The sequence below is a fragment of the Panulirus ornatus genome, chromosome 8 (assembly GCF_036320965.1).
Source record: "Panulirus ornatus isolate Po-2019 chromosome 8, ASM3632096v1, whole genome shotgun sequence".
Classification (NCBI taxonomy): Eukaryota; Metazoa; Arthropoda; class Malacostraca; order Decapoda; family Palinuridae; genus Panulirus; species Panulirus ornatus.
This window is the reverse complement of record NC_092231.1, coordinates 32,085,713-32,109,348: the sequence shown is the minus strand read 5'-3', so window position 1 is coordinate 32,109,348 and position 23,636 is coordinate 32,085,713. Positions and strand designations below refer to the sequence as shown.

At 47.9% G+C, this 23,636-nt stretch overlaps 1 protein-coding gene across 2 annotated transcripts in view; it reads right to left on the bottom strand.

Moving 5' to 3' along the window:
• LOC139749889 (uncharacterized) overlaps positions 1–23,636 on the bottom strand; it is a 550,483-nt gene that overhangs the window by 330,802 nt on the left and 196,045 nt on the right. For both annotated transcript variants that reach the window (XM_071664274.1, XM_071664273.1), the window contains one exon: positions 15,957–16,165. In XM_071664274.1, coding sequence (XP_071520375.1) covers positions 15,957–16,142 — 186 coding nt within the window. In that variant the 5' untranslated portion in view covers positions 16,143–16,165. The remainder of the gene's footprint in view (positions 1–15,956; positions 16,166–23,636) is intronic.

Here is a 23,636-nt window from a genome sequence, read left to right as displayed (position 1 = left end):
GTACCAGCGAGGAGGATCATCAATATCAGCTGCACCAGCGAGGAGGATCATCAATATCAGCTGTACCAGCGAGGAGGATCATCAATATCAGCTGCACCAGCGAGGAGGATCATCAATATCAGCTGTACCAGCGAGGAGGATCATCAACATCAGCTGTACCAGAGAGGAGGATCATCAATATCAGCTGTACCAGCGAGGAGGATCATCAATATCAGCTGCACCAGCGAGGAGGATCATCAATATCAGCTGCACCAGCGAGGAAGATCATCAATATCAGCTGCACCAGCGAGGAAGATCATCAATATCAGCTGCACCAGCGAGGAAGATCATCAATGTCAGCTGCACCAGCGAGGAAGATCATCAATATGAGCTGCACCAGCGAGGAAGATCATCAATATCAGCTGCACCAGCGAGGAAGATCATCAATATCAGCTGCACCAGCGAGGAAGATCATCAATATCAGCTGCACCAGCGAGGAAGATCATCAATATCAGCTGCACCAGCGAGGAAGATCATCAATATCAGCTGTACTAGCGGAGGATCATCAATATCAGCTGCACCAACGAGTGAAATCATCAACATCAGCTGTACCAGCGAGGAGGATCATCATTATCAGCTGTACCAGCGAGGAGGATCATCAATATCAGCTGCACCAGCGAGGACGATCATCATTATCAGCTGTACCAGCGAGGAGGATCATCAATATCAGCTGTACCAGCGAGGAGGATCATCAATATCAGCTGCACCAGCGAGGATGATCATCATTATCAGCTGTACCAGCGAGGAGGATCATCAATATCAGCTGCACCAGCGAGGAGGATCATCAATATCAGCTGCACCAGCGAGGAGGATCATCATTATCAGCTGTACCAGCGAGGAGGATCATCAATATCAGCTGCACCAGCGAGGAAGATCATCAATATCAGCTGCACCAGCGAGGAAGATCATCAATATCAGCTGCACCAGCGAGGAAGATCATCAATATCAGCTGCACCAGTGAGGAAGATCATCAATATCAGCTGCACCAGCGAGGAAGATCATCAATATCAGCTGTACTAGTGGAGGATCATCAATATCAGCCGTACCAGCGAGGAGGATCATCAATATCAGCTGCACCAGCGAGGACGATCATCATTATCAGCTGTACCAGCGAGGAGGATCATCAATATCAGCTGCACCAGCGAGGACGATCATCAATATCAGCTGTACCAGCGAGGAAGATCATCAATATCAGCTGCACCAGCGGAGGATCATCATTATCAGCTGTACCAGCGAGGAGGATCATCAATATCAGCTGCACCAACGAGGAGGATCATCAATATCAGCTGTACCAGCGAGGAGGATCATCAATATCAGCTGCACCAGCGGAGGATCATCATTATCAGCTGTACCAGCGAGGAGGATCATCAATATCAGCTGCACCAACGAGGAGGATCATCAATATCAGCTGCACCAACGAGTGAAATCATCAACATCAGCTGTACCAGCGAGGAGGATCATCAATATCAGCTGTACCAGCGGAGGATCATCATTATCAGCTGTACCAGCGAGGAGGATCATCAATATCAGCTGCACCAGCGAGGACGATCATCATTATCAGCTGTACCAGCGAGGAGGATCATCAATATCAGCTGTACCAGCGAGGAGGATCATCAATATCAGCTGCACCAGTGAGGAGGATCATCATTATCAGCTGTACCAGCGAGGAGGATCATCAATATTAGCTGTACCAGCGTGGAGGATCATCAATATCAGCTGCACCAGCGAGAAGGATCATCATTATCAGCTGTACCAGCGAGGAGAATCATCAATATCAGCTGTACCAGCGAGGAGGATCATCATTATCAGCTGTACCAGCGAGGAGGATCATAAATATCAGCTGCACCAGCGAGGAAGATCATCAATATCAGCTGCACCAGCGAGGAAGATCATCAATATCAGCTGCACCACCGAGGAAGATCATCAATATCAGCTGTACTAGCGAGGAGGATCATCAATATCAGCTGCACCAACGAGTGAAATCATCAACATCAGCTGTACCAGCGAGGATGATCATCAATATCAGCTGTACCAGCGAGGAGGATCATCAACATCAGCTGCACCAGCGAGAACGGTCAACAATATTAGCAGTAGCCTCGAGTAAGATCATCAATATGAGCTGTGGTAATGAGGAGAGCCGTCAACACCAGCTGCATCACCAGCTGCATCAACAAACTCAGAATCATAAACAAAGCGGGTCGGTCATCAATAACCGTCCAACTAACAAGGACTGGCAGTGCTGTCCACTAAACTACCTTTAAAGGAACTTATCATTTTGGGTAAAACTGCATACAATAATGACGATCAATTTCTTACCTTGTTAACACACACACACACACACACACACACACCTAATGACAACATCCAAGACTGTCAACCAGTTTGATGATATAGACAGCGGAAAAACCAGACAACTTGAAATTAACGAAAAAATAAAATCAAGTTAGAAAGAATGTAATGAAGTACAAGACGTCTGTGCTGTAAGAGTAGCAAACGAATGGAGTACAGTGAATGAGGAAAGAGTACATGTGGAGTGCACATATGAAAGACGGGGGGCCCCACAGGTGTAACCCCCCCCCCCCCCCGTACAGCACACACAGGTTACAGGTGACTGTATTCATGCATCATCATCAGAGAACATAAGTTTGTGGAAAATCATTTAAAAAATATAACATAACTTCATCAAAAGAAACAGAACAAGATTTTTTTTTCTCCCGATGTTGTACAGACTGTTCAACAGAAGCATCTATAACACATAAAGATTCTATTAGCGGTACTGGGCAGGCAGGGGGAGCAACAGCAACTGCTGGGGCTGAGGAACAGACACGAAGCATGATGACCAAGGCAGGAGAACAGACGCCTGAGCATAACTCAGTCAGAGAGACACAGGAATTTAGGTGAAGCCGTAGAAAGAAGAGCATGAAGCGTCCGTGATGGAACTCTCAAGGATATTATGGCCTGGATGATGTGAGAGATGTGGGAAAAGCACAGATCATACGAGCAAGACCAGCGACTGCTGGAGGAATGGGAGATCTAGAGAAACATAAACATGAAGGAGGACATGGAGGCTCGAGGATCAGGTTCGAACGTGGACGGCACCAAAGGCAGACGGACTGGTGAAGCAGGAGGATGAGACATGTGAACCACTGATCATTGTACGATTGTAACATCATGTCTCCGATAACGATGAAGGCAGAGAGAAAGAAAGAATGCCTTTCAAAAGATAACTGGAGGATGTAGGACTACCAGACTTGACGATAAAAGAAATTGCAGAAGCCGAGATGGTTACAACAGAAGACATAAATGGATACAACAGAAAACATGATGTTTCCACAAGATGGTTACAACTGCTGGTTACATCCAAGACACAAGGAACGACCAATTCTGGTTACTTTTGATTTGGATCCCTCAAGCCAGGAGGTATTTGGGCTGATCAAAAACTTAATGCGGAATTCAGTTGTTTTTGTATATCAATCGTGAGAGAGCGAGAGGAGAAAAGGAGAAAAGAAAAAGAACTGAAGACACCAAATAAGGCAAGAGGACAATACAGACCTGCCAGACGTAGAGGTCAACAGGTTTACCTGGAAATGTCAGAGTGAAAGTAATGCGAACATATACAGATGAACTGTAAGTATATGCTAAAAATCCGGCATTACGGGACCGTATCTAGGATATTACACCTGATATTGTCAGAGTTGTGGGAACTATGTTTACGAAAGAGATAAGATCCCTCTTTTGTGTCACATGATAGTGAGCAGAGATAGGGAAGCTAAAGGAAGAGGAGGAATGTATATGAAAGAGCCTCAAGATGACCCACGCACACACTAGGATCAGAGGGACTGATACACTATCATCGCTACATCTTATCTTCCCACATTCTTTAATTCTGAGCGTGTGGTAAAGAGAATATCAACAGAACAAAGATGAGCCAAGACTGGAAAATAAGATATAACTGGAAACTACGAAACTTAACAAAATGCTATGTAGACTTAAGGAAATTCTATGGTTACAACGTAAGTTGGGAAATGGAGTTCAGTAACACAGAAAAATGAAAAAGAACAGTGGAGAAGACAGGAGAAAATTCAAGGCTTTTCCTAAAATACATCAGGAATGAATTGTTGTTTAAAAGCAGTTGATGAGAGAGAGAGAGAGAGAGAGAGAGAGAGAGAGAGAGAGAGAGAGAGAGAGAGAGAGAGAGAGAGAGAGAGAGAGAGAGAGAGAGAGACTCAAGAAAAAGTGTTGTCGATGACGTCAAGAACAGAAAGACAAATTCAAGAGTGTTTTCACAGTGGAAGACACTACAGCCCCACCACCACCACCACTGAGATGGGGTAGCAAGGAAGTTATTAGAGTCACTGAGGTAAGACACAGACATGATACCAGTGTGTGTTAAGGAGCCATACAACGCTCAGTCATAGTCTTCATCAAATTTCATCGTATGTGTTCAATATGTGCTGGAGGTACATGTGACCCGGCCCTGCTGTACGACATGAGGTACATGTGACCCGACCCTACTGTACGACATAAGGTACATGTGACCCACCCTTCCTGTACGACATGAGGTACATGTGACCCGACCCTGCTGTACGACATGAGGCACATGTGACCCGACCCTGCTGTACGACATGAGGCACATGTGACCCGACCCTGCTGTACGACATGAGGTACAAGTGGCCCGACCCTGCTGTACGACATGAGGTACATGTGACCCGACCCTGCTGTACGACATGAGGTACATGTGACCCACCCCTGCTGTACGACATGAGGTACATGTGACCCGACCCTGCTGTACGACATGAGGTACATGTGACCCGACCCTGCTGTACGACATGAGGTACATGTGACCCGACCCTGCTGTACGACATGAGGTACATGTGACCCGACCCTGCTGTACGACATGAGGTACATGTGACCCGACCCTGCTGTACGACATGAGGTACATGTGACCCGACCCTACTGTACGACATGAGGTACATGTGACCTGACCCTGCTGTACGACATGAGGTACATGTGACACACCCATGCTGTACGACATGAGGTACATGTGACCCACCCCTGCTGTACGACATGGGGTACATGTGACCCACCCCTGCTGTACGACATGAGGTACATGTGACCCGACCCTGCTGTACGACATGAGGTACATGTGACCCGACCCTGCTGTACGACATGAGGTACATGTGACCCACCCCTGCTGTACGACATGAGGTACATGTGACCCGACCCTGCTGTACGACATACCGCTGGTGACAGACCAAGTGCAAAGGGAGTTAAAAAAAAATAAAAGCCAAACATTACACATCTTTGTAAGAAAACAGACCAGGAAGAGGCGCTGAACTACTGTGTGATGAGTGTTGTATGGGAAGAGATGACATCACCCGAGAGGCAACACAAGGTCACCGATGGAAGATCATATGTAACGAACCTTCCACATCTGTACGAGGGAGTGTGTGGGCTCAGACGCAACATGATCTCTGTGGAGGGGAACATAAGACGCATGTTGGAGGAACCTTCACCAAATGGGGTATAGTAAGCAGTGCAGCAGGGTTCTCTCTCTCTCTCTCTCACACACACACACACACACACACACACACACACACACACACACACACACACACACATTCTCCTACTCCAAGATCGTGTCAAAGTTCATTAAGCCATAAAACGTTGCCCCCACACAACAGGTAGCGTCAAGTGTGACCTTATCATCAGGGTTCAAATTAGGGTCTTCTTCTGGGGTTGGGGGTTGGTCCAGACTCACCCCGTCATGTGGGGGTTAACAGTGATCGCCACTCGGGGGTTCAGATGGTGACCTTCACATGAGTATGAACGTCACTCGGAGGTTCAGATTATGACCCATTTTCAGGTCATATTGTCCTTGGGGTTTACAGTGTGACCTTTACTCAAAGGAATCAGACTGTGACCTTTGTTGGGGCGGTTCACACTGCGACCACTATTCGTAAGTTAGCATTGAACTTGACTTAAAGCTTCCAACTGCCCCGTAGTCAGGGGGGCAAACTGTGACCTTTTCCAGGGAGGTTCACATTAAGAAGTTCACCTGAGGATCTAAAACTGACGTCATCTTCACTCTGATCTTTCCTCTGGGGTTCAGGCTGTGACCCTCACTCTGGGGTTAAGGCTGTGACCCTCACTCTGGGGTTAAGGCTGTGACCCCTCACTCTGGGGTTAAGGCTGTGACCCTCACTCTGGGGTTAAGGCTGTGACCCTCACTCTGGGGTTAAGGCTGTGACCCTCACTCTGGGGTTATGGCTGTGACCCTCACTCTGGGGTTAAGGCTGTGACCCTCACTCTGGGGTTAAGGCTGTGACCCTCACTCTGGGGTTAAGGCTGTGACCCTCACTCTGGGGTTAAGGCTGTGACCCTCACTCTGGGGTTAAGGCTGTGACCCTCACTCTGGGGTTAAGGCTGTGACCCTCACTCTGGGGTTAAGGCTGTGACCCTCACTCTGGGGTTAAGGCTGTGACCCTCACTCTGGGGTTAAGGCTGTGACCCTCACTCTGGGGTTAAGGCTGTGACCCTCACTCTGGGGTTCAGGCTGTGACCCTCACTCTGGGGTTCAGGCTGTGACCCTCACTCTGGGGTTAAGGCTGTGACCCTCACTCTGGGGTTAAGGCTGTGACCCTCACTCTGGGCTTCAGGCTGTGACCCTCACTCTGGGGTTAAGGCTGTGACCCTCACTCTGGGGTTAAGGCTGTGACCCTCACTCTGGGGTTAAGGCTGTGACCCTCACTCTGGGGTTAAGGCTGTGACCCTCACTCTGGGGTTAAGGCTGTGACCCTCACTCTGGGGTTAAGGCTGTGACCCTCACTCTGGGGTTAAGGCTGTGACCCTCACTCTGGGGTTAAGGCTGTGACCCTCACTCTGGGGTTAAGGCTGTGACCCTCACTCTGGGGTTAAGGCTGTGACCCTCACTCTGGGGTTAAGGCTGTGACCCTCACTCTGGGGTTAAGGCTGTGACCCTCACTCTGGGGTTAAGGCTGTGACCCTCACTCTGGGGTTAAGGCTGTGACCCTCACTCTGGGGTTAAGGCTGTGACCCTCACTCTGGGGTTAAGGCTGTGACCCTCACTCTGGGGTTAAGGCTGTGACCCTCACTCTGGGGTTCAGGCTGTGACCCTCACTCTGGGGTTCAGGCTGCGACCCTCACTCTGGGGTTAAGGCTGTGACCCTCACTCTGGGGTTCAGGCTGTGACCCTCTCTGGGATTAAGGCTGTAACCCTCACTCTAGGGTTCAGGATGTGACCTTCACTCTGGGGTTCGCGCTGTAACCTTCACTCAGTTCATTACAAGGTTCACATTGAGAACTTCCGTAGGATCTTTGGATGTGATATTCATAAGGAGATTTCGGCTATGACTTTTAATCTGGAGTTCAAAGTGCGTCCGTCACGCAGGGGTTCAAAGTGTGTCTTTCACTCGAGGGTTCAGAGTGTGTCCTTCACCTTGCGGCTCAGCGTGTGTTCTTCATTGTGGGGTTTAGAGTGTGTCCTTCACTCGGGGGTTCACAGTGTGTACTTAATTCAAGGGTTCAGAGTGAACCTTAACTCCAGGGTTCACAGTAAGTCCTTCACTCTGGGTTTGAGCACGTGTTCTTCACTCTGGGGTTCAGTGTGTCCTTCATTCTAGGGTTCAGAAAGTCCTTCACACTGGCGGTTCAAAAGCTGCCCTTCACTCTTGGGTTCACGGTGTGTCCTTCACTCTAAGGTTCAATGTGAGTACTTCACTCTGGAGTTCAGAGTATTCTTCACTCTGGGGATCAGAGTGTCCTTCACTTAGGGGCTCAGTGTGTCCTTCACTCTGGAGTTCAGAGTATTCTTCACTCCGGGGATCAGAGCGTCCTTCACTTTAGGGCTCACAGTGTCCTTCACACTGAGTTTCACAGTGTGTTCTTCACTCTGAGGTTCAGAATCTGTTCTTCACTCTGGGTTTCAAAGTGTGTTCTTCACTCTGGGGCTCATAGTGTGTCTTGACTCTGATGTTCACAGTGTTTTTCACCCTGCGGTTCACATTGTGTTCTTCACTCTGGGGTTCACAGTGTGTTCCACACTCTGGGGTTCACAGTGTGTCTTTCACTCGGATTCACAGTGTGTTATTCACTATGAGGTTCATAGTGCGTCCTTCACTCTGGGGTTCACAGTTTCATTAATCTGAGGTTCACAATGGGTTCTTCACTCTGGGGTTCACAGTGTGTCCTTCACTCTCGGCTTCACAGTGTGTCCGTCACTCTGAGGTTTACAGTGTGTTCTTCACTCTGGGTTCACAGTGTTTTTCACTCTGAGGTGCACAGTGTATCCTTCATTCTGGGGTTCACGGTGTTTTTCACTCTGAGGTTCAAAGCGTGTCCTTCACTCTGGGGTACATAGTGTGTATTTCACTCTGGGGTTCACAGTGCTTTTCACCCTGAGGTTCACAGTGTGTCCCTCACTCTGGGGTTCACAGTGTGTTCTTTTCTCTGGGGTTCACAGTGGGTTTTTCACTCTGAGGTTCACAGTGTGTCCTTCACTCTGGAGTTCCTAGAGTATATTTCACTCTGGGGCTCACATGTGTTTTTCACTCTGAGGTTCACAGTACGTCCTTCACTCTGGTTCTCACAGTTTGTTTTTCACTCTGAGGTTCATAATGTGTCCTTCACTCTGGGGTTTACAGTGTGTTTTTCACTAGGGTTCACAGTGTGTCCTTCACTCTAGAGTTCGCAGTGTGTTCTTCACTATGGGTTCACAATGTGTTTTTCACTCTGAGGTTCACAGTGTGTCCTTCACTCTGGAGTTCACAGTGTGTTTTTCACCCTAAAGTACAATGTGTTCTTCACTCTGGGTTCACAGTGTGCTTTTCACTCTGAGGTTCATTAAGTCCACTCTGGGGTTCACAGTGTGGCTTACGCGGGTTAACAGTGTGTTTTTCACTGGGATTCACAGTGTCTCCTTCACTCTGGGTTCACAGTGTTTTCACTCTGAGAGGTCACTTTGTGTCCTTCACTCTTGCATTCACAGTGTTTTTTCAATCCGGGGTTCACAGTGTGTTCTTCACTCTGAGGTTCACAACGTGTCCGTCACTCTGGGGTACACATTGTGTTTTTCACACTTAGGTTCACAGTGCGTCCTTCACTTAGCTGAATATGACTTTTCACTCAGGGAGTGACTACAACCTTCACTCTGGGTACAGAGCGAGTCCACGCTGGCATTCAAAGTATGACCTTCACTCAGTGTTCTAATATGACCTTCACCAAGAGGTTCAGAATGTGACCTATACGCAGTGTTTAACTATGGTTTTCATTCTAAGGTTTAGAGTGTGAAGTATTGTTTATTATCTATCTATCTATCTATCTATCTATCTATCTATATATATATATATATATATATATATATATATATATATATATATATACACAATGGAGTTTGAAAAGGTACAGCAAGTAATCAAGGTTGATCACTGGACCCCAGGTGGGAGGACGCCAGCTGATAGAGTGATGTTATTATCATCATGTAATGATGTAATGATAAGCCTGACCCACTGTATTTCTCATGATGGCCGTGTGCAACTCCTCCCACACTTGTTACCATGCAACACCTCCCACACTTGTTACCATGCAACACCTCCCACACTTGTTACCATGCAACACCTCCCACACTTGTTACCATGCAACACCTCCCACACTTGTTACCATGCAACACCTCCCACACTTGTTACCATGCAACACCTCCCACACTTGTTACCATGCAACCCCTCCCACACTTGTTACAATGCAACACCTCCCACACTTGTTACCATGCAACACCTCCCACACTTGTTACCATGCAACACCTCCCACACTTGTTACCATGCAACTCCTCCCACACTTGTTACCATGCAACACCTCCCACACTTGTTACCATGCAACTCCTCCCACACTTGTTACCATGCAACACCTCCCACACTTGTTACCATGCAACACCTCCCACACTTGTTACAATGCAACTCCTCCCACACTTGTTACCATGCAACTCCTCCCACACTTGTTACCATGCAACACCTCCCACACTTGTTACAATGCAACTCCTCCCACACTTGTTACCATGCAACACCTCCCACACTTGTTACCATGCAACACCTCCCACACTTGTTACAATGCAACACCTCCCACACTTGTTACCACGCAACACCTCCCACACTTGTTACCATGCAACATCTCCCACATTTGTTACCATGCAACCCTCCCACACTTGTTACCATGCAACACCACCACAATTGTTACCATGCAACATCTCTCACACTTGTTACCATGTAACCCCTCCCACACTTCTTACCATGCAACCCCTCCCACACTTGTTACCATGCAACACCTCCCACACTTGTTACCATGCAACTCCTCCCACACTTGTTACCATGCAACACCTCCCACACTTGTTACCATGCAACACCTCCCACACTTGTTACAATGCAACACCTCCCACACTTGTTACCACGCAACACCTCCCACACTTGTTACCATGCAACACCTCCCACATTTGTTACCATGCAACCCTCCCACACTTGTTACCATGCAACACCACCACAATTGTTACCATGCAACATCTCTCACACTTGTTACCATGTAACCCCTCCCACACTTCTTACCATGCAACCCCTCCCACACTTGTTACCATGCAACACCTCCCACACTTGTTACAATGCAACACCTCCCACACTTGTTACAATGCAACCCCTCCCACACTTGTTACCATGCAACACCTCCCACACTTGTTACCATGCAACACCTCCCACACTTGTTACAATGCAACACCTCCCACACTTGTTACCATGCAACACCTCCCACACTTGTTACCATGCAACCCCTCCCACACTTGTTACAATGCAACACCTCCCACACTTGTTACCATGCAACACCTCCCACACTTGTTACCATGCAACACCTCCCACACTTGTTACAATGCAACACCTCCCACACTTGTTACCATGCAACACCTGCCACACTTGTTACCATGCAACACCTCCCACACTTGTTACCATGCAACACCTCCCACACTTGTTACCATGCAACACCTCCCACACTTGTTACCATGCAACACCTCCCACACTTGTTACCATGCAACACCTCCCACACTTGTTACCATGCAACCCCTCCCACACTTGTTACCATGCAACACCTCCCACACTTGTTACCATGCAACACCTCCCACACTTGTTACCATGCAACCCCTCCCACACTTGTTACCATGCAACACCTCCCACACTTGTTACCATGCAACACCTCCCACACTTGTTACAATGCAACACCTCCCACACTTGTTACCATGCAACACCTCCCACACTTGTTACCATGCAACACCTCCCACACTTGTTACCATGCAACACCTCCCACACTTGTTACCATGCAACACCTCCCACACTTGTTACCAATGCAACACCTCCCACACTTGTTACCATGCAACCCCTCCCACACTTGTTACCATGCAACACCTCCCACACTTGTTACCATGCAACCCTCCCACACTTGTTACCATGAAACCCCTCCCACACTTCTTACCATGCAACCCCTCCCACACTTGTTACCATGCAACACCTCCCACACTTGTTACCATGCAACCCCTCCCACACTTGTTACCATGCAACACCTCCCACACTTGTTACCATGCAACACCTCCCACACTTGTTACAATGCAACACCTCCCACACTTGTTACCATGCAACACCTCCCACACTTGTTACCATGCAACACCTCCCACACTTGTTACCATGCAACACTCCCACACTTGTTACCATGCAACCTCCCACACTTGTTACCATGCAACACCTCCACACTTGTTACCATGCAACACCTCCCACACTTGTTACCATGCAACCCCTCCCACACTTGTTACCATGCAACACCTCCCACACTTGTTACCATGCAACACCTCCCACACTTGTTACAATGCAACACCTCCCACACTTGTTACATGCAACCCCTCCCACACTTGTTACCATGCAACACCTCCCACACTTGTTACCATGCAACACCTCCCACACTTGTTACCATGCAACACCTCCCACACTTGTTACCATGCAACACCTCCCACACTTGTTACCATGCAACACCTCCCACACTTGTTACAATGCAACACCTCCCACACTTGTTACCATGCAACACCTCCCACACTTGTTACCATGCAACACCTCCCACACTTGTTACCATGCAACACTCCACACTTGTTTAGCATGCAACACCTCCCACACTTTTTTAACCATGCAACACCTCCCCACTTGTTACCATGCAACACCTCCACACTTGTTACCGATGCAACCCCTCCCACACTTGCTTACCATGCAACCCCTCCGCACACTTGTTACCATGCAACACCTCCCACACTTGTTACCATGCAACCACCTTCCCACACTTGTTACCAATGCAACACCTCCCACACTTGTTACCATGCAACACCTCCACACTTGTTCCATGAAACCCCTCCCACACTTGTTACCATGCAACACCTCCCACACTTGTTTACCATGGCAACACCTCCCACACTTGTTACCATGCAACACCTCCCACACTTTGTTACCATGCAACACCACCACACTTGTTACCATGCAACCCTCTCTCTCACTTGTTACCATGTAACCCCTCCCACACTTCGTTACCATGCAACACCTCCCACACTTGTTACCATGCAACACCTCCCACACTTTTACCATGCAACCCCTCCACACTTGTTACCATGCAACCCCTCCCACACTTGTTACCATGCAACCACCTCTCACACTTGTTACCATGCAACACCCTCCCACACTTGTTACCATGCAACCCCTCCCACACTTGTTACCATGCAACACCTCCACACTTGTTACCATGCAACACCTCCCACACTTGTTACCATGCAACACCTCCCACACTTGTTACCATGCAACACCTCCCACACTTGTTACCATGCAACCCCTCCCACACTTGTTACCATGCAACACCTCCCACACTTGTTACCATGCAACCCCTCCCACACTTGTTACCATGCAACACCTCCCACACTTGTTACCATGCAACACCTCCCACACTTGTTACCATGCAACACCTCCCACACTTGTTACCATGCAACACCTCCCACACTTGTTACCATGCAACCCCTCCCACACTTGTTACCATGCAACACCTCCCACACTTGTTACCATGCAACACCTCCCACACTTGTTACCATGCAACCCCTCCCACACTTGTTACCATGCAACCCCCCACACTTGTTACCATGCAACACCTCCCACACTTGTTACCATGCAACCCCTCCACACTTGTTACCATGCAACCCCTCCCACACTTGTTACCATGCAACACCTCCCACACTTGTTACCATGCAACACCTCCCACACTTGTTACCATGCAACACCTTCCCACACTTGTTACCATGCAACCCCTCCCACACTTGTTACCATGCAACCCCTCCCACACTTGTTACCATGCAACACCTGCCACACTTGTTACCATGCAAATCTTCCCACACTTGTTACCATGTAACTCCTCCCACACTTGTTACCATGCAACCCCTCCCACACTTGTTACCATTCAACACCTCCCACACTTGTTACCATGCAACACCTTCCACACTTTTTACCATGCAACACCTCCCACGCTTGTTACCATACAACACCTCCCACACTTGTTACCATGCAACCCCTCCCACACTTGTTACCATCCAACCCATCCCACACTTGTTACCATGCAACACCTCCCACACTTGTTACCATGCAACCCCTCTCACACTTGTCACCATGCAACCCCTCCCACACTTGTTACCATGCAACCCCTCTCACACTTGTTACCATGCAACCCCTCCCACACTTGTTACCATGCAACCCCTCCCACACTTGTTACCATGCAACACCTCCCACACTTGTTACCATGCAACACCTCCAACACTTGTTACCATGCAACACCTCCCACACTTGTTACCATGCAACACCTCCCACACTTGTTACCATGCAACCCTCCCACACTTGTTACCATGCAACACCTCCCACACTTGTTACCATGCAACACCTCCCACACTTGTTACCATGCAACACCTCCCACACTTGTTACCATGCAACACCTCCCACACTTGTTACCATGCAACACCACCACACTTGTTACCATGCAACACCTCCCACACTTGTTACCAGGCAACCCCTCCCACACTTGTTACCATGCAACCCTCCCACACTTGTTACCATGCAACACCTCCCACACTTGTTACCATGCAACCCCTCCACACTTGTTACCATGCAACCCCTCCCACACTTGTTACCATGCAACACCTCCCACACTTGTTACCATGCAACACCTCCCACACTTGTTACCATGCAACACCTCCCACACTTGTTACCATGCAACCCCTCCCACACTTGTTACCATGCAAATCTTCCACACTTGTAACCATGCAACACCTCCCACACTTGTTACCATGCAACCCCTTCCACACTTGTTACCATGCAACCCCTCCCACACTTGTTACCATGCAACCCCTCCCACACTTGTTACCATGCAACACCTGCCACCCTTGTTACCATGCAAATCTTCCCACACTTGTTACCATGTAACTCCTCCCACACTTGTTACCATGCAACCCCTCCCACACTTGTTACCATGCAACCCCTCCCACACTTGTTACCATGCAAATCTTTCCACACTTGTTACCATGCAACACCTCCTACACTTGCTACCATGCAACCCCTCCCACACTTGTTACCATGCAACACCTCTCACACTTGTTACCATGCAACACCTCCCACACTTGTTACCATGCAACCCCTCCCACACTTGTTACCATGCAACCCCTCCCACACTTGTTACCATGCAACACCTCCCACACTTGTTACCATACAACACCTCCCACACTTGTTACCATGCAACCCCTCCCACACTTGTTACCATGCAACACCTCCTACACTTGTTACCATGCAACGCCTCCCACACTTGTTACCATGCAACCCATCCCACACTTGTTACCATGCAACACCTCCCACACTTGTTACCATGCAACACCTCTCACACTTGTTACCATGCAACCTCCCACACTTGTTACCATGCAACACCTCCCACACTTGTTACCATGCAACCCCTCCCACACTTGTTACCATGCAACCCCTCCCACACTTGTTACCATGCAACCCCTCCCACACTTGTTACCATGCAACCCCTCCCACACTTGTTACCATGCAACACCTCCCACACTTGTTACCATGCAACACCTCTCACACTTGTTACCATGCAACCTCCCACACTTGTTACCATGCAACCCCTCCCACACTTGTTACCATGCAACACCTCTCACACTTGTTACCATGCAACCTCCCACACTTGTTACCATGCAACACCTCCCACACTTGTTACCATGCAACACCTCTCACACTTGTTACCATGCAACCTCCCACACTTGTTACCATGCAACACCTCCCACACTTGTTACCATGCAACCCCTCCCACACTTGTTACCATGCAAATCTTTCCACACTTGTAACCATGCAACACCTCCCACACTTGTTACCATGCAACACCTCCCACACTTGTTACCATGCAACCCCTCCCACACTTGTTACCATGCAACACCTCCCACACTTGTTACCATGCAACACCTCCCACACTTGTTACCATGCAACACCTCCCACACTTGTTACCATGCAACACCTCCCACACTTGTTACCATGCAACACCTCCCACACTTGTTACCATGCAACCCCTCCCACACTTGTTACCATGCAACACCTCCCACACTTGTTACCATGCTGGTGTGAGGTGGGTGGTGGGGTGGGGTGGGGGTAGGGATGATGAGTCTGCTTGGGTAAGATGGTGGGGGTGGGGTTAGGTGTGGGGTTAGGTGTGGGGGTAGGTGTGGGGGTAAGTGTGGGTAGTGTCCCTCCTGGGGAGGATGAGCCAGGTCGAGACCATTGCTCGAGGACGAGCCTCACTCGAGGACTTACCCTGCGCAGGACTGACGAGGAGCAGATGGAGGCAGGCGGGGGCTCGGGAGGGTCGGGGAAGGCCTCGGTCTCGCTCTCGCCGCTCGTGGATCCCTCCTTGGCCTCGACGATGGTGCCCAGGGCGAGGGCGGGCTCGCCACACAGCGGCGACGTGACCGGCTCATCGTCGAAAGTCATGGCGCCCATCCCGGCCAGAGACAGTGGGGCTCCTGTGGGGCGGCAGGAGGAGAGCAGGTCAGGGGCGTTACCTGGCTGGGGCAGTGTCATGAGGACATGGCTGGGGCAGTGTCATGAGGACATGGCTGGGGCAGTGTCATGAGGAAATGGCTAGGGCAGTTTCATGAGGACCTGGCTGGGGCAGTGTCATGAGGACCTGGCTGGGGCAGTGTCATGAGGACCTGGCTAGGGCAGTGTCATGAGGACCTGGCTGGGGCAGTGTCATGAGGACCTGGCTAGGGCAGTGTCATGAGGACCTGGCTGGGGCAGTGTCATGAAGACCTGGCTGGGGCAGTGTCATGAGGACATGGGTGGGGCAGTGTCATGAGGATCTGGCTGGGGCAGTGTCATGAGGACATGGCTAGGGCAGTGTCATGAGGACCTGGCTGGGGCAGTGTCATGAGGACATGGCTGGGGCAGTGTCATGAGGACCTGGCTGGGGCAGTGTCATGAGGACATGGCTAGGGCAGTTTCATGAGGACATGGCTGGGGCAGTGTCATGAAGACCTGGCTGGGGCAGTGTCATGAGGACCTGGCTAGGGCAGTGTCATGAGGACCTGGCTGGGCAGTGTCATGAGGACCTGCTGGGGCAGTGTCATGAGACCTGGCTGGGGCAGTGTCATGAAGACCTGGCTGGGGGCAGTGTCATGAGGACATGGTGGGGCAGTGTCATGAGGACTGGCTGGGGCAGTGTCATGAGGACATGGCTAGGGCAGTGTCATGAGGACCTGGCTGGGGCAGTGTCATGAGGACATGGCTAGGGCAGTGTCATGAGGACCTGGCTGGGGCAGTCATGAGGACCTGGCTGGGGCAGTGTCATGAGTACCTGGCTGGGGCAGTGTCATGAGGACCTGGGTGGGGCAGTGTCATGAGGACCTAGCTGGGGCAGTGTCATGAGGACCTGGCTGGGGCAGTGTCATGAGGACCTGGCTGGGGCAGTGTCATGAGGACCTGGCTGGGGCAGTGTCATGGGGACCTGGCTGGGGCAGTGTCATGAGGACCTGGCTGGGGCAGTGTCATGAGGACCTGGCTGGGGCAGTGTCATGAGGACCTGGCTGGGGTCAGTGTCATGAGGACCTGACTGGGGCAGTGTCATGAGGACCTGGCTGGGGCAGTGTCATGAGGACATGGGTGGGCAGTGTCATGAGGACCTGGCTGGGGTAGTGTCATGAGGACCTGGCTGGGGCAGTGTCATGAGGACCTGGCTGGGGCAGTGTCATGAGGACCTGGCTGGGGCAGTGTCATGAGGACCTGGCTGGGGCAGTGTCATGAGGACCTGGCTGGGGCAGTGTCATGAGGACATGGCTGGGGCAGTGTCATGAGGACATGGCTGGGGCAGTGTCATGAGGACATGGCTGGGGCAGTGCCAGAGGGATATGTACATGAGGGGAACTAACAAACAAGAGAAAATGTATAATGAAATACTAAGCCAACAGAAAACGTATCGTAAGGTATGTGTGAGGTAACTGTTAGAAAACGTTCATAATGAGACATTTGTTAGAAAACGTAACATAAACGTTTAAGCCGATAGAAAACGTGATATGAGGGAATGAGACGACAGAAAATGTATTGTGAGGAGACAGAGACTACACAAAGCGTTTTATGGGCGACTGAGAAACAGAAAACGTCCATGAGTAAATTAAGCAAAGAGAAAACGTGACGTAACTTTACGTAAAGAAAAATACAACGTGGGGGATGAGAGACGACAGAAAATGCATTATATGAGGAGTGAGAGACACCAGGACAAAGAATGAGGGGACTGACGTGACGTAATATGAGGGGACAGCGAGATAACAGAAAACGTGTATTAGGATACTTAAAGACAACTGAAAACATGTAATGAGGGGAATTGGAGAACGTGGTACATAGAAATGAGATCAATACGTATTATGAGGAAACGGAGACACAAGACAATACTTCTTATGAGGGAAACAAGAAAACCCATAAAGTGATATCTGAGATACAACAGAAAACGGGTTATGAGGGCGGAAAAAGTATTATGAGGAGACTAAGATAACAGATAATGTATTATGAGACAGGAACAATGAGGGACGTAAGGGGGACTGAGGAGACAACATTGAAGGGTGTAATGAGACTAGAGAGACCTTACTCAATGGGGAATGAGACAAGAGATAACGTATCATGAGGAGAGTGAGAGATAATGAGACGAGATAACGTATGATGATGAGAGAGAGATAATGAGACAAAAGATAACGTTTCATGAGGACAGTGAGAGATAATGAGACAAGAGATAACGTATCATGAGAGTGAGAGATAATGAGACAAGAGATAATGTATCATGAGGAGAGTGAGATAATGAGACAAGAGATAACGTATCATGAGAGTGAGAGATAATGAGACAAGAGATAATGTATCATGAGGAGAGTGAGAGATAATGAGACAAGAGATAACGTATCATGAGAGTGAGAGATAATGAGACAAGAGATAATGTATCATGAGGAGAGTGAGAGATAATGAGACAAGAGATAACGTATCATGAGAGTGAGAGATAATGAGACAAGAGATAATGTATCATGAGGAGAGTAAGAGATAATGAGACAAGAGATAACGTATCATGAGAGTGAGAGATAATGAGACGAGATAACGAATCATGAGGAGAGTGAGAGATAATGAGACAAGAGATAACGCATCATGAGGAGAGTAAGAGATAATTAGACAATATAACGAATCATGAGGAGTGAGAGATAATGAGACAAAAGATAACGCATCATGAGGAGAGTGAGATGATAATGAGACGAGATAACGTATCATGAGGAGGGTGAGAGATAATGAGGAAAGTGATAAAGAATCATAAGTAGAGTGAGAGATAATGAGACAAGATATAACGATTCACAAGTAGAGTGAGAGATAACGTATCATGAGGAGAGATAATGAGACGAGATAACGTATCATGAGGAGGGTGAGAGATAATGAGACAAGAGGTAACGTATCATGAGAAGAATGAGAGATAATGAGGCAAGAGATAACGTATCATGAGGAGGGTGAGAGACAATGAGACAAAAGATAACAAATCATGAGGAGAGTGAGAGATAATGAGACGAGATAACGAATCATGAGGAGAGTGAGAGATAATGAGACAAGAGATAACGTATCATGAGAGTGAGAGATAATGAGACGAGATAACGAATCATGAGGAGAGTGAGAGATAATGAGACAAGAGATAACGTATCATGAGAGTGAGAGATAATGAGACGAGATAACGAATCATGAGGAGAGTGAGAGATAATGAGACAAGAGATAACGTATCATGAGACGAGTGAGAGATAATGCACTGTGTCATGGAGATACGAGGAGGGAGATAAGAGGAAAGGTATTATAATGAGATTTAGAGACAGAATTGAACTTGTTGTGAGGGGAATACGAGACAACAGTTGACGTACTCATTATGAGGTATATGAGGGACGAAATGTCTCTTCAGGGAGATGATTGAGGGTAATACGAGACAATATATATATATATATATATATATATATATATATATATATATATATATATATATATATATATATATGTTTCCTTGCGCTACCTCGCAAACGCGGGAGACAGCGACAAAGTATAATAAAATAAAATATAAAATAATATATATATATATATATATATATATATATATATATATATATATATATATATATATATATATATATATATATATCAACAGAAAACGTATTAGAAGTGGACTGACGGACAAGAGAAAACGTAACACGCGGGAACTTAGAAAATAGGAGAGGCAACAGAAAACGTATTAAGGAAGAAATGAGACAAAAGAATAGAATTATGAGGATATTAAGTGACGACAACAAGTATGAGAAGACTGAGAGACAACAGGACACTTATTATGAGGGGGACGCAGGGACAACAGAAAACGTATTACGGAGAGACTGAGATAAGAGAAAACGTAAGAAAAGGGGGACACTGATAGAAAAATGACACCATGAATGTGATAGACAACAGAAGCTATAACAATAGGGAGATGGGGAAGAAAGTATTATGAGGCATTGAGAGACATGACAATGTATTATGAGGGAACTGAGACAACAGAAAACGTAATACGAGAGGGAGAGAGAGACATCAGGAATCAAAATTATGAGGAAAATGAAAGATGCATTTCATGAGGAGTGTGACCAATAGACAATGTATTATGAGGTAACAAAGACGAGGGAAAATGGATTATGAGAGGCCTTACAGGACAACAGAAAACGCATATGAGGGAATGACCAACGGAAAACGTACATTTAGGAGATTGAGACAACAGAAAATGTACTAGGAAGAGACGGAGCGAAAAAAAGAAAACGGACGCTGAAAAGACCGAGAAAACAGAGAACATGTAATGAGGAACAGTGTTCATGAGGCGTCTGAACCAACGCATTACAAGTGGACTGAGAGAACAAAAGAAAACGCAGTATGAGGGAAATATGCGACAACAGAAAATGTAGCATGAGGAGAAAGAGACATGAAAACGTATTAGGGGGAGACTTAAAGACAATAGAAAACTCATTTTGATTAGAATGAGAAAAATGACACACGCAAAAACGCTTCATATGAGGACCAGGAGACACGTAATAAGAGGAGACAAAGACAAAAAAATAGTATTATGAGGGGACTGAGAAAACGGTATTATGAGGGAGATGAGAAAACAGTATGATGAGACAGCTGAGAAAACAGTATTATGAGGGGACTGAGAAAACAGTATTATGAGGGGACTGAGAAAACGGTATTATGAGGGAGCTGAGAAAACAGTATTATGAGACAGCTGAGAAAACAGTATTATGAGGGGACTGAGAAAACAGTATTATGAGGGGACTGAGAAAACAGTATTATGAGGGGAATGAGAAAACGGTATTATGAGGGAGCTGAGAAAACAGTATTATGAGGCAGCTGAGAAAACAGTATTATGAGGGGACTAAGAAAACAGTATTATAAGGGGACTGAGAAAACGGTATTATGAGGGAGCTGAGAAAACAGTATTATGAGACAGCTGAGGAAACAGTATTATGAGGAGACTAAGAAAACAGTATTATGAGGGGACTGAGAAAACAGTATTATGAGGGGACTGAGAAAACAGCACTATGAGAGAGCTGAGAAAACAGTATTATGAGGGGACTGAGAAAACAGTATTATGAGGGGACTGAGAAAACGGTATTATGAGGGAGATGAGAAAACAGTATTATGAGAGAGCTGAGAAAACAGTATTATGAGGGGACTGAGAAAACGGTATCATGAGGAGCTGAGAAAACAGCACTATGAGAGAGCTGAGAAAACAGTATTACGAGGGGACTGAGAAAACAGTATTATGAGGGGACTGAGAAAACGGTATTATAAGGGAGCTGAGAAAACAGTATTATGAGGGGACTGTGAAAACAGTATTATGAGGGGAGTGAGAAAACAGCACTATGAGGGGAGTGAGACAACGGTACAATGAAGGGAGTGAGAAAAAACAGAAAAGTATGATTAGGAAAATGAGGGACAACAGAAAACGTATCTACACCAGCTTGGACATGTGTCGGGCATATGTATGGCGCTAAAAATACATACACAGTAGTTTGTATATATATATATATATATATATATATATATATATATATATATATATATATATATATATATATATATATATATACCTAATGATCAATTAAGCTATTGTTACCTGGATATATTTTCCCCCACCTCACATAAACCATGATGACGTAGACACATCCAATATTAAAGTTATCTTGATTTTTCCCTATTCCCTCATAACCGAATACTACGGTACGACCCTTGAACACGACGGTACGACCCTTGTACACGACGGTACGACCCTTGAACACGACGGTACGACCCTTGTACACGACGGTACGACCCTTGAACACGGCGGTGCGACCCCTGTACACGACAGTACGACCCTTTGTACACGAGGGTACGAGCCTTGAACACGACGGTACGAGCCTTGAACACGGCGGTGCGACCCCTGTACACGACAGTACGACCCTTGTACACGAGGGTACGAGCCTTGAACACGACGGTACGAGCCTTGAACATGACGGTAAGACCCTTGAACATGAAGGTACGACCCTTGAACACGACGGTACGACCCATTGAACATGAAGGTACGACCCTTGAACACGACGGTACGACCCTTGAACATGACGGTACGACCCTTGAACACTACGGTACGACCCTTAAACACGACGGTACGACCCTTGAACATGAAGGTACGACCCTTGAACACGACGGCACGACCCTTGAACACGACGGTACGACCCTTGAACATGAAGGTACGACCCTTGAACATGACGGTACGACCCTTGAACACGACGGTACGACCCTTGAACATGAAGGTACGACCCTTGAACATGACGGTAAGACCCTTGAACACGACGGTATGACCCTTGAACACGACGGTGCGACCCTTGAACACGACGGTACGACCCTTGAACATGAAGGTACGATCCTTGAACACAACTGTTCAACCCTTGAACACGACGGTGCGACTCTTGAACACGACGATGCGACCCTTGAACACGACGGTGCGACCCTTGAACACGACGGTACGACCCTTGAACATGAAGGTACAACCCTTGAACACGACGGCACGATCCTTGAACACGACGGTACGACCCTTGAACATGAAGGTACGACCCTTGAACATGACGGTACGACCCTTGAACACGACGGTACGATCCTTGAAGATGAAGATACGACCCTTGAACACGATGGTACGACCCTTGAATACGACGGTACGGCCCTTGAACACGACGGCGCGACCCTTGAACATGAACGTACGACCCTTGAACACAACTGTACAACCCTTGAACACGACGGTGCGACTCTTGAACACGACGGTGCGACCCTTGAACACGATGGTGAGACCTTTGAACAAGACGGTGCGACTCTTGAACACGACTGGGCGACCCTTGAAAATGAAGGTACGAACCTTGAACACGATGGTGCGACCCTTGACCACGACGGTACGACCCTTGAACATGACGGTACGACCCTTGAACACGACGGTACGACCCTTGAACACGACGGTGCGACCATTGAACACGACGGTGCGACCCTTGAACACGACGGTACGACCCTTGAACATGACGGTGTGACCCTTGAACACGACGGTACGACCCTTGAACATGACGGTACGACCCTTGAACACGACGGTACGACCCTTGAACACGACGGTGCAACTCGAACACGAAGGTACGACCCTTGAACATGACGGTACGACTCTTGAACACGACGGTGCGACCCTTGAACACGACGGGGCGACCCTTGAAGATGAAGGTACGACCCTTGAACACAACTGTACAACCCTTGAAACAACAATACGACCCTTGAACACGACGGTGCGACACTTGAACACAACTGTACAACCCTTGAACACGACAGTGCGACCCTTGAACACAACTGTACAACCCTTGAACACGACAGTGCGACCCTTGAACACAACTGTACAACCCTTGAAAC